This window comes from Cavia porcellus, unplaced genomic scaffold, assembly GCF_034190915.1.
Source record: "Cavia porcellus strain 051 isolate PalLab524CR breed Dunkin Hartley unplaced genomic scaffold, mCavPor4.1 scaffold_8, whole genome shotgun sequence".
Lineage (NCBI taxonomy): Eukaryota > Metazoa > Chordata > Mammalia > Rodentia > Caviidae > Cavia > Cavia porcellus.
This window is the reverse complement of record NW_026947491.1, coordinates 74,220,459-74,238,987: the sequence shown is the minus strand read 5'-3', so window position 1 is coordinate 74,238,987 and position 18,529 is coordinate 74,220,459. Positions and strand designations below refer to the sequence as shown.

The following is an 18,529-nucleotide window of genomic DNA, read 5'->3' as shown; positions in this document are numbered from 1 at the left end:
AAATGGCTCTGAAGGTATGCATTTACCCTTAGACTATTTTCCTTTTTCTGTGTTAACTGCCACGGAGCAAGACTCTTTCCTCTGCCATGATGTGTCTACTGTGGAGTCAGCTAACCATGCACCAGACCAAACAACTGAAACTGTGAGCCGAAATAAATTCTGTTCCATTGTATGCCTCAAGTATTTTGTCCTAATGAGGAAACATTGACTAACACAGGGAATAATAATAGAGAAAACTTGCTCTTTACTTCACTTCAAATTCCTACTCTGTGGCCAGTTTTACCTATTACTGCTTCTACTAGACACTAGTTTATACTTCCAGCTGAATTTCTTCATTTGTCTGAGATATTTGGCCTCTTGCACTTCTTGGATTCTAAGGCTGCCCCACTCCAATCTCTAGTTCTGCTTTTTAACCTATTATATTTCTCATTTCTATGCTCTAAAGATTTTCTTCTAATAAAGACTTCTAAGACCAGTTTCCAATAGTGTTAGAATTACTTATGATTTGGTTTCACTATAATATAACTTACCATATAAATTTACCATGTAAGGAGTACTTAAAAGAGCAAAAGGGAATACTGTAATTTATGTTTGAAGGATGTAACCAGAAACGTCCTTTTGTAATCAAACTGCACAGAGCATAGGTAGAACTCAGGATGTGGATTTTAGTTCCGTCTTCATCACAAGTGGAAAATGGGACTGTTTGTACCGTAACGGAAGGAACTACTGTTAGCAAGGACATAGCAAGGACATGGCAAGGAGATGACAAGAAGATGGCAAGGAGATGGCAAGGTATTCTTCACTGAAGAATCACCGTACCAAGACTGAGGTTTGTGAGTAGAAAGGGCTAATGGTGTTCAGATAGTGTGTGTACTATGAGATGGAGCCCAGCTTCTAAACAGCAGGCCATAGAGATTCTGCCCACATCCCCGATTCCGTAAGTCCTGAAAGGTTACCACCGTATCATAACCACCTAAAGGATCTGATAGTACCAAGAGCAAGGTCCCCTGCCCTGGATTTTAGATGCAGTGAATAGAGCCCAGTGGAGCCTGAAATTTGCATTTTGAGCAAATTCTAAAGTGATGCTGATGCTGCTACTGCATGTCCTCACTTAGAGAACCAATATAAATGTTTTCACTATATTCCGGACTCTAATTATACATGACATTAGCTCCCAGGAAGACTGACCTCTTTGGTAATCTATAGGTATCTGGCAGCCCGGTTCCTAAGTTCTAGTGCAAAATGACTACATGTGTGACAATTACATGACAGGTACATGAATAACATATTCATTAAATATAAGGAAAGTTAAGAGTTTTGTTGTTCATATGTAGGTTTATGAGCAATCTCTTCTTTTTCAAAAACACATGCACAGACAAAACATGCTTTATGTTTGATAATTGAGTAGAATTGCAAATAAAGAAAATACGTTTTTGTTCTTGTGTGTACTGTTGCTACCACATTTTCTTTTCGTTTGTAATTTGTCTTGTCCAAATTAATTATCATCATCTTACCTCATTATCTCAAAACAAGAGAGAACAAAAAAAGGAAATGTAAAAAATAAGTTGAGGAATTACAAAGAAAAAAGTCACATGAGTAGGGGAAAAACAGAAGATGACTAAAAAACAGGAACCAATCTTCAAAGATACAGAGATAAAGAGTGTAACTCTCCACATGGTGCAAAATTTCTATGCTGTAAACAGAAGAGAAAGAAGAAAGAAAAAGCAATTCCTGTTTTGGATTCAACTGTTTCAGTACTAGAGTTACATACTTTTTTCTCCGAATACTTTTTTTTTACTTACTTAATCATTTGTTTATTAAATTTTTAACCAATATTTCAATATGATAGGACTGTGAAAATCAATCCTTCGTTAATTCCTGGACTTAAAAAGCTTTGCTATGTGGTAAAAATCTGTACAGACAGAAGTAATTCTTAAGCTCTAGGTTCAACTATTACTTTGGGAAAAGTCTACGTATAAATTCTTTGGATTAACTGGGACTGGCATCTCTTGCCAAAAATACTAGGAAAACATCACTCTTTAAGATCAAATTAAAGACCTGAAATAAACGTGTCATGAAGATACAAATCTTTCTAGGAACAATCAACCATATGTATCTTCAAAAAATGTTCAAAGGCAATACAAATCTTATTTACAAAGTATAAACTAGAGAGTTGCATTCATATTCAGCAGATAGCTGCTCACTGAAATGTATCCAGAATCATTTAACCTCTACAACACCACCATGTTTCAAACCACATCTATCTTGTCCTGGCTTCACATTATATATGGTCCTGGCACTCCTAATCTTCATGTAGTGTGGTGGATTGAAAACTGATGATCAATTTAAACACAACCTGAACTGAATCAGCATAGTGCTGAGTGTAGATGGCCCACCTGAGGTTTGTTGCCAGCATAAAAAAGAAACCTGGAGAGGAAGAGTTAGTGGTGGTGGTATTGTTTGGAGCTGTTGGCTCTTTGGAGCTGTAGGTTCTCCTGGAGGAGTCTATCATGCTGGCTTTCTGATATGAACTTGGCTATTCTCATCATCAGAGGAGCTTGGGACCTCGTTGTCACTGAGGATGGCTGTAGTGCTTTTTGGGGAAGTCCTGGTCCTTATTTTTGAGCATTGCTTCTTGGCTCCAGTGCAGAAACCTCAATTTACTGGCACAGATCCTTAGTCCCACAGCACAGATTTCCTATCTTCCACTGCTGACCTTTGGGTCTTCCCAGTGCGGATTCATAAAACAAACGCATATTAGTCATTGTCATGGGCCCTTAGTCTTCAGCTGGACTCATGCAGGACGTGGCCATGGGATCCAGGCCATCAGCTGGATTCCTTGGGTCATATTGTGTGGACAACTCTTCTGCACTTCTTGTATTTCACTCTTGGGTGACTATTACAAAATAATACTATAAATTATGTGTTCTGTATATAATTGTTTTCCTTGCAACCCTGACTACAACACACAGGATATTCTAAAAGCTTCTGTTAGAACCAAGTCAAAATGCATCATTCCATAGCCGGTCCAGGGATGCTTGCCTGGGCCAACACATCTTGATGTGATCAGCATGAAGCCCTTCCCCACCTACCGCTTCCCAGTCACATCTGAGAAACAAAGTTTGTTGTTCCCAAGTCTTTTAATTTGCCTTTTCCTCTACCTGGAATCTTCCTTTTCATTATCCCAGTCACTCAACCTCCTGGCACATAGTAAGGATTTAATAAATACATGTGCAATGATAGGACTAAGCAATGATATCCCTTTATGGCTACTTGATTCCTATTTAAGAGCAAGCTAGAACCTTAGCAGCACAGGGTACCAGACACAGTTTTATTCACTTGCTCACACTTCATAGTATGAGAGGCAGGGCTATGGCAAAAGGGCACAGTGCCAGGCAATGCCCAAGGGTGCATCCACAGTGAAGGTTTTGTGAGTGGCACCTCCTTGACCTGAGCAGCACAATGACCCTTGTTTAAGATTTCTGATTTCCTTTTAGAGCATATGATAATACAGAATCACTTTTACCTTCAAAGATTTCTTAATTCCCAAGTATTCAAGTTGACAACATCTATCATATACCACTGTTTTGCAGAATAATTCAGCAGTCCAGACAAAGAAAAAGGAATCATATGGGGATAGAAGACAGGTAATTCCATGGGTTAATGTATCCAGAAACTTATATTTTGTCCACTCTACACCACACATGGTGATACTTGCAGCAGGAGTTATAAAGATAAATACAACATTTATTCTTAAAACAGTTCCCATATATTAGAGGATTTAAGAGATTATGAAGCCAGCTTAACCTCAAAATGCATGTAAATCTCGAAGGACTAAATACATGCTTTCCTGATAAAAGTAATGTTTTTGTTTAATTCTGTTCAAACTTTAATTTATGACAAATAAACAAAGACTAACGGGCACAATTAATGGTATTTCTTGAGTTTTATCAAGAGACTACAATTATATAACCAACAACCAGATCACAAAACAGAACACTGCCAAATACTCCAGAAGCAACTGTCTGTACAGAGGAACTTTTTAAAAGATTGAGGTGATAAGAAAGGGGAAAGGGCATGGTGGAGTACTGGGGTCATGGGGTTCAGGGATGTCTTGTGGTAACAAGATGAGAGGGTAAAAGCAAACTGAGGGGAGGATTTCATGGGGTGCTTCTATTAGAGGAAGGAAGAAATGCATTCCTGATAAAAAGAGAGGTGGCTGGGATGAGGGGTTACAGTTGTCTAAAGGGGAGGCTGGTAAGGAAAGAATGCACGTCAATGTGGGTCCTTATATCCTGCAGGAAGAAAAATAAAGAGGGTCTCTTCCTTTTTGTGTCCCTAAAAGAAATCTTGCTGAGTGTCTTTTCTGAGCCCCTGATCACCCTAGCATTTTAGGTACAGATGCTCTCCTTCTTTAAAACCAATCTCTTTCTTCTGCCTTTCCATCATTCTATTTTGTTGCTGTGTTTTTGTGCTCTTGGCAGCCTGAGTTGAAAAAAAGCTCTGCTTTTGTGAGACAAATCTAATGTGATAAATGTGCTACAGTCACTGGCCAAGAAAACAGGTGGGCCGGGTGAATAAGGAAAAGACACCCAGGAGATCAATCTGAACTGCTCATTGTGAGACTGGGAGGCTTTGGATCGGTCCCTAAGTGAACATGAGGCCAAAAATTTGTCCCAGATTGGACAGGTGGCAAGGAAGGTGTCCAGGACAATGAAGATTAGACAAACAGCGGGCCAGGGCCCTGCGTTCCCTTGGAAAAGAGGTCAGAAAGGTAAGCAGCATATTATTGAATTTATTTTTCCCCTGACTCTTTCAAAAATGACTATGAGATCCAGAAAACCACTTAGGTAGTTCTGAGGACTGTCCACTGGGAAGACAAGGGTGAGAAGAGGGCAGGGTGAGGAGGAGGTGTGAGATAAACAGGAGAGAGGAAGTGAGTGGAGGAACAGGAAGGGAAGTGCCATGCCTCCCTTGGGATAATTAACCAACAGATTCAAAAGGGATCAAGCATATTTCGAAAAGAACAATGCATTTGTGCTGAGCTTCAAATGATCTGCAGTGTTATCTCCTAACAGGAAAGAGAAAGGTGTCAACAGATGACGGGCATGACCTTATCAGGGACACAAAGGTGAGCAGTCTTTGTTACAGGGTGCTGTGCATTCTTGCTGTAGGGGGCTGATGGGAAACAGATGATACAAAAAGATGCAAATGCCACAGTCACTAATGCAAAGGAGCATGCCCCTGACATTAAACTGACCTGTGAACAAAGGCTAGGATGAGGAAGAGGGACCCAAGAGCCCCATGTTCACATCTGCTTCCTAGGAAGAGCACCGCATCTTCACAGCACACCCCCCAGCATCTCACCGGGCTTCTCTCAGTGTTCATTTACATTTCTCTGAGTGTGCACACCTGGCTCAGAGCAGTTAATTCTATCAGTAACACAAACTCTGAGGACAACACTTTAGTTAAGTATAAGGCAGAAAAGAAACTCCAAATACAGATTACAAAATGTAATCACGCAATCAAAACAGTCAAGCATGCAAGAGTAACCTCCTCCAATGCCATGTGTGTTTGTGTTGGGTTCATTTCCATTTAATCTTCACAAACACAACCATCACTGGAGCCTGGGAATGCTCCAGCAACAGCCATGCTGGGATGCGCAGCTAGAGAAAAGTCCCTGTGGCCAAGCCAAGAAAAGGAAGCAAGGAAGCAAGCATCTACTTAGAATGTTGAAAACAATCCCTTAGTTACCTTGAACAGCTGTTTGCGCTGTTAAATAACACTCCTATCGCTTATTTGTATACTGTTTATAATCCTCATTCCTCTTGCAAACAGTTATTTCCATTCGCTCTGGGCCTTCTGTCTGCATATTGATGGATAAACAGTCTGCTTTTTCTTAGTCCTACTTTTTTCACTCTGTCTCACCTTCCTTTATTATTTCAAATTTTGTTGTATGCAAGTCATTCACTTTCCAGACCATGACAGGTTTTAATAACATTAAAATAAAAATGTCTATTGTTATATTTTACTGAGTATGCATTGTGTTTTACTTTATAAAAAAATTCATAAATACAACTTCAGGTAAGAGCAATCATTTCCAGATTAAATACCTAAGAAGTAAACAGTCTAGCAGAAGCTGGACCATACTCAAGGAAGTAATTCTCAGGAGGGCTGGGTATGTCTTATTCCAAATTTTATGATTTACCCTCCAAAATCCACTGTATTCTGTACTCCTTGGTCTAAACTTAATTCGGTTTTTATCTTGTTTTTCTCATTTCATATAAAAACATATATAAATTACACTTAGCTATAAAGCAAATGGTGCTTACATGTTTTTCTTAGCAAAGCACTGGCCTAGTACAAACAACTTCAAACAGTGGATTTCATTTCCTTGGTGGGTGGACTGGATGCAGAAATAAAAGGGAAGAGTAAAACTCACAGAATTCCAGTCTACCCTTCATTATGCATTCTCAACAGTTGATATTCTTTCCTGGTTGAGGCAATGGCGAGCAACATAGGACTCTGGGATTAGGCTACTACTCTGCTTATTATCAAGGTTCTTTGGATTTAGCTTCAGTTTCTTTACTTTTTATTATGGTTTATACCCAGAATGTTCCCACAAAACTCGCATGCAGTCAGAGGAGGGGAAGGTGACTGGACCACAGGGGTAGTACACTGTCAGTGGACGAATCCACTAATGAATCATGGATCACTTGGGATGTTACCTGGAAGGGTACATCTTCCTTTCTGGCTCTCTTCTTCTCTCTCCTTCCTGTCCTTCATGATGTGAGCAGTTGTCCTCTGCCAAAACCTTCCACCACATCCCTCTGCCTTGGAACCAGTCGACTATAGACTGAATCCTCTAAACATTATAAGTCAAAACAAATCTCTCTTCCTTTAAATTATGGGTGTTGGGTATTGGTCCCAGCACTAAGAAAGTGACTCAGACTCCTTTCAAGTAGGGCTTACCTCATTGAGTCATTAGAAGAAATAAACAAGACGCTGTGTGTGAATTTCTCAGAAGCCAAAAAATACTCAGTAAGCATTTATACAATCACAGCGTTTGATCACAGAATTAATTCGCATAGGATCCTTCTCCCTATTTATTGTTCTTTCCTGAGTCTTATCTTAAAATTTACATAGTGAGATTCATTAAATAATTGTGAATAATTCTTTGGTGATTCTACTTTGCTCTTTTTTTCTGCAAACTACCTGAAGAGCAGATTATGACAGTCACTTCCTCATATTCTATTAAACCATATATTCCTTCATGAGTAATGCATGAATTTTTGACTTTAAAACAAGTCAGTGTAAATAAATTGTGCAGGATGAAGCCTGGCACCCTGCCTCCACCAGCTTTGTCATTGTCCTCCCTGAGCTCCTCTTGTCTTTCCACCACGTAGGTCCTTCCCCTGCTTTGCCCACCTTAAGCTGTTCTTGGACTCTGGGACCTTCAAGAACACAATGATGAGCCCACCTCAAATTTCCCACCAGCATCCTCCATAATTCCACTGTTCTGGGTCTGTCTCATCATCAGGGACTCACAAGGCTCTTACTTCATGAGTGTGGTGTCTTCAAATACAAACTAAAAGCCATAAGCACACTGTGAGCTTGAGAGTCACACTGGGCTTAAATATTTGCTCTTCCAGTTTACTGGCAGAGGGACTTCAATGGGCCACCTATTTTTTTTTTTTTTTTTGCCCTTAAACCTTGCATCTATAAAACATGCATGATATCATTTCTATATATATCCTTGTTGTGAAGCATTTTGTAATCTTTCTACTCTTTATATCAGTATTCATTTCCTTCTCAGCCCTGACTTGCTCCCCACCATCTCTCTCTGCTATAGTAATGCTGGATGGATCACAATTGATTTCATCTTGGAGTGGCACTATCACACCATCTTAGCATGGTCTTATCAGCACATAAAATGCTAAGAAGGGACCACAGCAGGGAGGGCAGCCCTAGTAGGACTGTTAATCTTGTAACTACTACTAACTGACATTTAATAACACTGAAATACTGGGTAATTTATGGGGATTGACTTAGCAGCTTCACGAGGTGACTGACTCCACATCCTCACCTGTAAATGGACACAGCTAGGTGTCCCACGCGTTTGGCTTTTGAAGAGATGAACTGAAATTCTTGTGATGTCTCAGGAAATGAAGACACTCAGTATACAATTATTGCATTTGATAAATTAAAATATAATCTTTATTACTTAATAGAGTTCACATAAGATGCCTTCTCTACCTCTTATTTCATTCTTTCTTAATTTATGTCTTAAAGTTTACATGTTAAATTCTATTAACTGTGCTACTGTAATAGTATTCATGCTATTGTTCACTACCTAAACAATTAAGATACTTATTCTTTCATACTTTATTCAAGTATATATTCCCCCCTTTAAAAATGTGCTCAATAAGGTGCTTATCATAGAAAAATTTAAATGGAAAACACAGATGGTCAAAACAATGGCTGTGGAAGTCCAAAATTAAAACAGCTATCGTTAACACTCTTAGGCAGTTATATTTATTTTGCTTAGGTTTTAATAAGATAGTTATTTTGGAGAATTTAATTATTTTCCATATATAATTTTTATGTTTTAAACTAGTATTAGCAGTTGTCTCTGTTATTACATAACCTTTATGTAATTAATTTAGGATGTTTACTATTTCATAAAATGGAAACATTACCATTTTAACCACTCTTCTGTTTTAAGGATTTAGATTCTTTCTCACTTCACTAGTAACCAGCAATAATTTCAAATTGTTAATTAAATCTTAAACACAGGAAAACTTAAAAATTACTAAGACTTAAGTATGAAAGCAGCATAAAGGAGCAGACATTCTGAATTCCTTCGATTTCTAATGTAATTATATGTTTAGCTATCTTTTAAAAGTAGTGGTATTTCCTCTTTCAAGAATTATTGGTCTACATATTTTATTTTCTTTGTAGTTTACAGTGTCTCATATTTTAAGTAGACTGATCTTTCTATTAAAATTATTTTATAATAGTGTGCCCATTTGTCTTTTAATAATATTGCTTCTTGGAAGCAAATTTCTTTTCCCTTATTGTTGGTTTTTAAACCTAGAAGGCCCATTCCCTATTTGTTCATATTTTAAACATAGGAAACATTTTAAGTTATCTACATAAAGTACACATAAGTATGACAACTCAATCATATTAGTTTATTAGATATATTTTAAGAGGGTGAGAAATGAAATAGTTTGAAGCTTTGGAAAACTTCTAATCTAATTACATTTCTGTAAACAGTCTATACTATCATTAGAGCAAGAAAAAGACTAAACATGTTATTAAAAATACATACTTTTCTTACTAAGGACTACATATAATTATATTTTCAAAAAGCTATCCAAAATACATTTTCATTATTAATTATAATTTAGTTCATTGATTAATCTAATAAATCACTGGTTACTGAAAATTAAATGATACAATGCAGTGTTACACTAATGTGCTTGAAAATGAAATAACACCAACCATCTCAGTCCATTGCTATTGCTAACTAGTTTTAATTATGAATTAAAACACACACACACACACACACACACACACACACACACCAATTTAAGCTATGATATATTTCAAGTTCTTCCTTAAGTGTTCATGGATGAAAGATCAAAACTAGTATTTTAAAAATTTCTTCCAGTGCTTAAAATAAGACAGATACATAGTACATGCGCCATCATAGAGAAAAAGAATGCAAAAACAATAAAAAGTTTTCTTCTTAAAAGATCTGATCTTTTAAGTTGCTCCTCCACTAATTACATTGAAATTTTCTGAACTACAAAGTCACTTAAATAGTTTCAACTTTCAGTTTCTAAATCAAATATAATTAATTGAGATCTTTTAGTACCTCACAGGGTTTAGATGATGATAAAAAATGACTGGAGACGGGGCTGGGGATTTAGCTCAGTGGGATAAGCGCCTGCCTTGCAAGCAGGCAGTCGTGAGTTCGATAAAGAGACTGGAGACAAGGGCAGCACTGGGTGGAGGTAGGAGTCTCAGAAGTGTATTCGGAGGTTCTCAGGATTCTAAAATTGATGGGAGAGCCAACTAGTAATCTAGATAACGACAGTTTTTCAAAAAAAAAAAAATACTTTTCTATTAGTTCAAGGAATAATATGATTGTCACTATCAGAAATGATTTAACAGTTGTCCAGGCTGGGTGTGACTTATGATCCCAACTTGGGAGACTGAGGGAGGACTGCTGAGGTTCGAGCCCAACCTGGGCTACACAGTGCGTTCACGGCCTCTTGAACCCCAGAGATCCTGGCAGAGGTTTGCTCAGATCAGCTCGCTCTCTCATGATTTCTTTCAAAGAGCCTCACAAGGCCTCACTTGGAAATTTTCAGCATTATTCCTTTTATAAACTGTCAATTCTCATAATTTAGATGTTTCTCCTTCCGTGGAGCTACTGCTTGTTATCATTTTATTCTTGTCCTTAAAGCACTTCCTAGACACATGCTGTGTCTTAGACTTCAAGCTTGGTCTGCTTTAATGCTTCCCATTTTTAGCCCCATACTTCTGCACTTTTGTCTTGTGATGTCCCCCATCCCCTTATTATTCACACAAAAGGTAATTACCTCATCAGGTATAGTTTCCCTGCATCAGAATCCCCCAGATCAAGGCCCTTCAGTATTTATTTCTCCTTTTTGAAGTAACCAGAATTATTACAGTTTGTGTCTTTGCACTTCCTGTGAGCTGTGCGCAGCCTGTGTCCTGGCATTTAGTAGGATGCTCAGTAACCACGGAGGTGGAGTGACATCAAGGCTCAATGCTGAATAGCACATCCCAGAGAGTGTCAATAATAAAGGACGTGGAGTCACACGTTTTACTCTTAGTTAAGAGGTAGCTGAGAGAAAAAGAGATTGTTCAAAGTCCACACAAAAGAGCCCTTCTCTTTATCCGCATCTTCCTTTCAACATTTTATACTTAATACTGAAGAAAGTCTCATCCTGTAAGAAGCAGTACACTTAATACCAAGTAATAAATACTTATCATTAAATTGTTTCAATCTAGACCAAACTTAACTGCTATGCACCTACAGATTACAATATGTTCTATTTACCTAAATGCTGTTTCTGGAATGTTTGAAAGGAGGCGCCTGTTTCGATCACAATTATCCTTTCCCATTGGAAGACAGAGCAATCCACAGACAACACCTTAAATCAAAAGCCCTCAACAGACATGCAGATACCAATTTCGTATTAAGACTGAGAAGCCAAATTCCATTACAACTTACATGACTTGTATCACATAGTCCTGGGATCATACTGTAAGTCTAACAACACATGGATATCACATCCTGCTATTACTGATAGCATTGTTTGAAAACTATTTTCTACACATTCCTGAAAACTTTTGATAAAAGAAGGGCAAACACTGAGCTAACACGAAATCTGAATACTGGAAAATATTTTGGAACTGCACATCAAACTTTTAAACTTAAAGACAAATAATCTGAATTCCAGAGACTCTATTTCTCCTCCAGCAGCTCTGGGGACCAGAGGCTAACACTTAACTGACTCAGAACCAAACTTGCAACCAACCTGAAGGAAAATAAAAAGACATTCTGAATGCAATCTTTTTCCCAAATGCAAAACCAGCCAATTCAAAGTAAAAGTAACTGATAGCATTTTAAATATCGTCTTCTAATCACTGTTGCAGCAAGTATAAATTCCTATAATTCGCTCTGTCTAGTCCCCAAAGGATAGTATTTTCCAAATCACTTGTACTATTAACAAGCAAACCAAAAGCACATAATCACCCAAGAGAAGGAAATTCCCATAAAACAAAATTCACTCACTCTGGCATTTTCCTTGGCATTTGCGAAAGAATTTTAAAAAGACTCAAAACACATATATTTCATTTAAATATTTATTTTTAAGCTGAGGAAGTGTTTTTACTCATTCAATCTGTGAGTATAAACAATAAGAATATATATAACCAGTAAGTTGGCAATGAACCGATAGGAGGATCAGAATATGTATTTTCATGGGCAAGAAATAATAAAAATTCAAATGGAACATTCTTTCAGTATGTTTTGTATATCAGAATTTAGAGAATGAAGTATATTCCTGAGTTCAATAAACATTTATTGCACATTACTATAGGGCAATACTCTAGACAATGAGGGTATAAAAATGGAGACCAGCCCCTCCCAATTCTTAATTTAGAATCTTCTAAAGAAGGTAAGGTGTAATTTCAATATAAATATTTATTTCCTACACCCACTCCCTAGTGGAAGCCTCCATTATCTGTCTAAATCATGGTGAGAGCTCTCTGAAGAAGTCCCTTTTTCTTTTCTGACCTTGTATAATCTTGTCTTCACCACTCTTAGAGTAAAATGCAAATGCCATAGCTTGGTCTGCAAAGCATTATGGGCTTTACTTCTGCTTCGTGTGCAGCCTTATAAACCCTCACTTTACCATCTGGGTCAGTACGACCCATTCCCATGAGCCTTGCTTCTCTACTGTGAGCAGACCCTGTGTTTTCTCTTGTTTTTTGTCTGAACCTGGCTCTTCAAACATTTGGCTAAAGTGCAGAGATTTCAAACATCACACACTCAGAGATCCTTTACTTGAGAAGTGTTCCACTTTCCAGCTCATTACCTTCTAAAGACAACTTCCTCTGGTTTGTTTCCTAGAGAGCACTACTAACTTCCCGAGAAGCAAGTCAGTGAACCTTATCTTGTAAATATTATCTTAAACTTAGTGGACCCTTCTTAAAAGTATTAAAATAGAAACCTGTTATGGTTTAGAGATAAAATATTCCTCCAAAATCTCATTTGTTAGAGGGAAGGCTTTTGGAAGGTGACTGAATTGCACAGGTGCTAAACTCATTAGTGAATTAATTATTCTGCTGATAAATTCAGTTGAAAGTGCTGTTGGGGGCTGGGGCTTTGTTGGAGGAGATGGGTCACTGGGAGCATGGGAGGGAAGAGACTATTCCAGTTTCTAAGCTGTCTCTCTTCTGCCTCCTTCCTCTTCCTCTCCCTTCTGACTCTCCTCTCTATCTCTCTGCTTTTCTCTCTTTCTCTCCTCCCTTTCTCCCTCCTTCTTTCCCTCCTTGCCAGGATGCATGAACTGAGATTTTCCCTAGAACCTTTCTCTGTGCCATTTTTATCTTGGAGCCAGCTGATCACAAACTGAAATCCCTGAAACAGTGAGCCAAAATCAATCTTTCCCCCTTTAAATTAGATATCAGGCATTTTGTTTTAGCCACAGAAAGCTAACTAATACAAAACCCTTCTTTAAGAAATTTTAACTGTGTCATGAAACTAATATTGCACACATCAGTGACTCTGATCACAATGTACAGCCTTCCAAGATTGTAAAACAAAGCACAGCATACATCTTAGATATTTTACAGAAAGTAGTTAAAGGAGCCAGAATTTGTTCAATTACAATAATTTGCTCCAATCATTTTCATTTCCCTAGGCACAATTCAGGCTACTGTTGGTACAACAGAGTCCTTATACTGATTGTATACTGATTGAAAATAATTTTATTTGAAATAGACTCTTCCAAATAGAAATAATTAAAATTTTTTAAGTATATATTGTTTTCTAATCTGAAAAAAGTAGGAGAGAAATACCAAGTACTCAGTAATGGGCCTATTTGTAGACTATTTGTCTTAGTCACTCTCATTTTAGATGCTTCATTTTTTAAAAATTATTATTTATTTGTGGTACCAAGGATCGAACTCACAACCTTGCGTTTGCCAAGGCAGGTGCTTAGGCCCCTGTTGTCTCATTTTGAGTATTTTCCATTTATCATTGCAAAATAGGAAAAATACTGAATGTTATACAATTTCATAAAATTATATTTCACAAAATTAGATTGAACTATGAAGCCATTCTTGCCTGAGAAAATAAATTTATTTCTAATAATATATAGATATATGTCAAAAAATTTACAATTCAAGAGTACTAGGGAGAATCAATTTTTACACATGCATTTAGAGACATGTATTATCACTATTTTCCAAATAATATAAAATGAAAAGTTTTCTTGTACCTCCTGCTTAACTAAGTTAAATAAAAATTCTCAAAAAATACAATTCAAGAACACGATTTACCATAAAAATAATAATCATTTACAAATGTAGATAAAGATGGGCAAAGTAGAATAACAGTAATAAGTCTTAACGACAACTTTTTAACAAATACAATTCAAATGAACCAATGAAGTTTAAAAAACTTAATTGTGAAAATATCTATATACTATATAATAATACCATTGGAAATAAGCTTAAAAATCCAATAAATAAAATTAGTCTGGAGCAAAGGAACCACAGGGGAAAGACATAATTAAATCCTATTTCTTAAAAAGCAATAGCAAATAGCCTTTTAGTGCTCAGGGAAAATAATTATGGAACTATTTTTATGTGGAGGGATACACGAAATAATAGTCCAGAAAAATTTATAATTTAAAATATTTCATATAGAAAACCAGTAAAATTAAAAGTAAATTTTGCAGCAAAATTAATTAGTTGACTGCTATCTTAAAGTAGCAATAAAACTATACTGTAAAATAAGGTCTGGAATACTTATGTCATACGTTATATGAAATTACATTCTGCATTGTGCGGCAAAGATAAAGCATCACAATCCTAGTTTTATGGACACACATAAACAATAATGTAAATTTAAAAATGCACTTGTGGTTTGTTAAGTGTTTCCTCTATTTTATTATTTCCATTCTTCTACAATTGCAGCCTGCCACTGATTTATTTTTACTTGCTGGAAAGTGGGAGAAGAAATTAAATATTATACAAGCATGTTAGCTCTATTTCCTTAAGGTTTAATTTCCATTCACTTTTAAGTTTACTACTAGATAATAACTAACACATCAAATCAGAGAAATAAATGCTGGGTTCTTAAAAGCCATTTCAAGGGCAGATCTGCTAGGAATAAGTACATCTTACCCAGTATCAAGCCAGCTATATACTTTGCTTCACTAAACACTTAACTCACTACTAATGATAGAGTGAAATGTGACAGAGTTGTTATGTATGCTTATTTTGGACTGATTAGGGCCAAAGCTAGACAAAATGAGATAAGCATCCTTTTCAGCTTATTCTTGACTCACTCATAAGCATTTATAAGGCTAGTATACACCCATATCGTCCAGAAAGTGAGATTTTCAAGCCAAGATATAAAATTCCAAAAGGCATGCTCAGTGAGCAATACATTATCATTTAGAATGAAAAGGAAGCTAATAGTTTTATTATAAACTATGTGTCAGGCAAAGAGCTAAGGCTTTCCTGATGAGATCTCATTTAAACTCCACACTGAACTTGAAAGAAGCAACTGTGAAATTGCCTTCCTCTCTGAATCACTATGAAAACTACTGCAGAAAAATATAATGCAAAGCTCTTCACTGTGACTGTTTTGAATGGGAAGTAAGAAACCTGCAACAACAAAGTCACTTGCCTCTCAAAATGTCCTTTACCATCAAAATGGTCTCATGTGAACATTAATAGCAAATATCAGGGACATGGGAAAAGCTATCGGCCACTCACCATAATGCATGTAACAGTTTCCTTTGGTGGGATCCAACTCAATGGCCTTCAAGAAGAACTTTTCAGCCTCGCTCTTACGGCCCTTAAAAAACAGAGACAATGGATCATTCAGCAAAAGATCATGAAGACTTCTTCACCTCTTAGGCACAAATGAAACATAGTAAGATCTGTGGGTAACCATTATTAGAAAAATGTGTTTTGCGGTTATGTAAATAAGGATGATCAAGAAGAGTATGTTGAGAGCAAAGGCTGAGGTCAGAATCTTGGAAAACATCCAGAGAAGAACAGAAGATGTAAGCCCAACAAAGGGATTTAAAAAAGAGACAGGAAGTGGACAAAAGCTTAAAGATTAGTTTCATAGAAAATAAAAGAATTAGTTGACTTTAAAGAAATGAACATTTTGGTGTCCTTTTTATCTTACTTGTTCCCTTCAATTTGTTTGTTCTTCATTCCTTGTTTTCTCACATTAAAAATATAGTTAATGTAGCTTTTGACACCACTTTTTCTTAAGCACACATTGTCTAGCACGGCTGGACTGAAAATCCAGTAGGAAGGTACCGGGTGGTAATCAGAAGTCACAGCCAATGGCAAAAAACAATGACCTCATCTGCTTATGTCTTCTAATTTATATATGCCTTACTTTATAAACTTATTTCTTTCTCCACATGCATTTTTAAAACTAATCTCATGGCAATCTTTTTTTTTTTAAGCGTTAAAGTTTTATAATTAACCTAATGTACTACATTTTATGCAATTTGGGCTCATTTCTCCATACTCTCTTATTTTTTGTTCTATCTTTGAAAAAAATCACTTTGTTAGTGCATTTTTCATCGACTCATTGTCCTAACTGGTAGGGACTCGAAGCTGGTGATAACCAAATGATCAGATCAGAGACTTGCATTTCTTCATTGATTCAATAGTCCATCTAGTAATTCTTCAATTTACAAGTCTCATTGAATATCCAGTGATTGAAATTATAAGACAGTCTGCAATACTTCTCACACTTTAAATTCAAAAAGAAAAGAAAGCACAGCAAAGTGTTTCCTATCCATATTCTTTCATAACATTCAGTAACAGTTACCAAGAATCTGGCCAAGTGAGCATTTCCCTCAACAATTTAACAGTGATAGAGAATCCAGCAGTCTAGTGTATGATTTGGAGCACAAATTCTAGATAGGCTGAGCAGTTCCCACACTTGTTTAAGCTTGTGACTCATGGAAAATTATCTCATCTCTTGGCTGAAATTTTATTTATAACAAAAAAGAAGATAGGTGGAACACGGGAGACTGTTAGGGCAGAGAAACATTCTGCAGGACACCATAATGGTGGACACATTTCATTAAACATTGGTCTAAACCACAGAATGTCCAACAGTAAGACTGAGAATTAACATAAACTATGGACTTTAATTGAGTCATCAGTTGTAACCCATAAAACACTAATGCAAGTTGATCGTAATAGGGGAGGCCATGTCTAAGGTGGTAGAAGGGTGTGGCAATACATGGAAATTCTTTTTTTAATAAAGTTTTTTTTAATAAATCCCGAACTGCTCTAAATTAAGTCTATTGATTTTTAAAAGCTATTTGAAAGATTATTGGTTTATCTGAGCCGATACATATAAAGTGGCTCTAAGTTTATAAAAATGTTACCTATTGTCTATATTTTCTATCTCTCATACATGCAAAAGTATACAATAAAGACTCAGAAAACACAAAGAATAACTTTTGTTATACACCTAACCTCGAAAGCATGGTTATTATTTAAACTGTCACTGGAAAACTGTATACAAAAATGTAGAAAACAATAAATGAAAGATGAAATATGTAAACTTGATATAGAATATGTAAAAGTGTTATATACTAGGATTAAAAAGGGTTTTGAATTTCTTCTACTGAATAGTTTTAAGGGACAAGAAGAAAAATTAGTTCATTTATCAATGTCACAGTAAATGTGGTAGTAAAATCTTCATGTGTAGTTCATTGGCCAAACAATAATTTAAAGACTTAAAAACCATGCATCCTATTCCAAAGACAGTGGTCCTTTGTTGCTCAGTGGATCAGATCTTCAAAGAAAATGAATCTCAGATCTCTAAGATATAAAGTGAACACATAGAATTTTTTTTTTTCTGGGAGAAAATAACATACCATCATACAAAGGCCTGGCTTTCTATTATGATGATTTAGTCAGCTGACAAACAATGAGGAAAAGACAATCCTCATGAGACTATATAAAATTCAGAGTTAGATACATACGCCAATGAGGCATACATATTAGTGAGGCATGGTTGTTGGGAGGTAATATGTTTAGTGAAATCCTCTGTTTCAATGATTATTGTTTTAGGAAGATGGTGGTTAAGAAAATGAAGATCAAAATGAAGAAAAAAAAGATGTTCATCAGTATTTCCTTGTCTTTGAAAATATGTCAGGGGCTGGGGATTTAGCTCAGCGGCATAAGTGCCTGCCTTGCAAGCAGGCAGTCGTGAGTTCAATCCCCGGTACCGGTAAAAACGAAAAAGCCCCAAAAAAAAAAAAAAAAAAAAAAAAAAAGTCAGTATTTTCTACAAACAAGCATTACATCAATAGTCACTCCTTGTACAAACTCTTTGAACTGGGCAAAAAAGATACATAAACATCTCATACATCTGTTGGCATTTTTGGACGCATGTCATAGTTTGGAAGAAAAAAAAAAACAAGGAACGTGCTGAGTAATAAAAGCACATACACAAGATAATAAAGTTTGCATTCATTAAAAAGCAAAAAAGTCATACAAAAACCCCACCCTCATCAGGACCGGGACTGAAGAGGGCCTTTTTTTTTTTTTTTTCCTATACTGGGGATCAAACTCATGACCCCGTACTTGCAAGGCAGGTGCTTATGCTGCTGACTTAAATTCCTGGCCCTTTTGTATTTTTTTACCTTAAAATTTTAGCAGTACATGTTTGCAGTACATAATGATTATTCTCCTCATGGAAAAT

At 36.4% G+C, this 18,529-nt stretch overlaps 1 protein-coding gene across 2 annotated transcripts in view; it reads right to left on the bottom strand.

Annotated features, from left to right (window-relative positions):
* Tmtc2 (transmembrane O-mannosyltransferase targeting cadherins 2) overlaps positions 1–18,529 on the bottom strand; it is a 372,199-nt gene that overhangs the window by 73,756 nt on the left and 279,914 nt on the right. For both annotated transcript variants that reach the window (XM_063255227.1, XM_063255228.1), the window contains one exon: positions 15,556–15,637. In XM_063255227.1, coding sequence (XP_063111297.1) covers positions 15,556–15,637 — 82 coding nt within the window. The remainder of the gene's footprint in view (positions 1–15,555; positions 15,638–18,529) is intronic.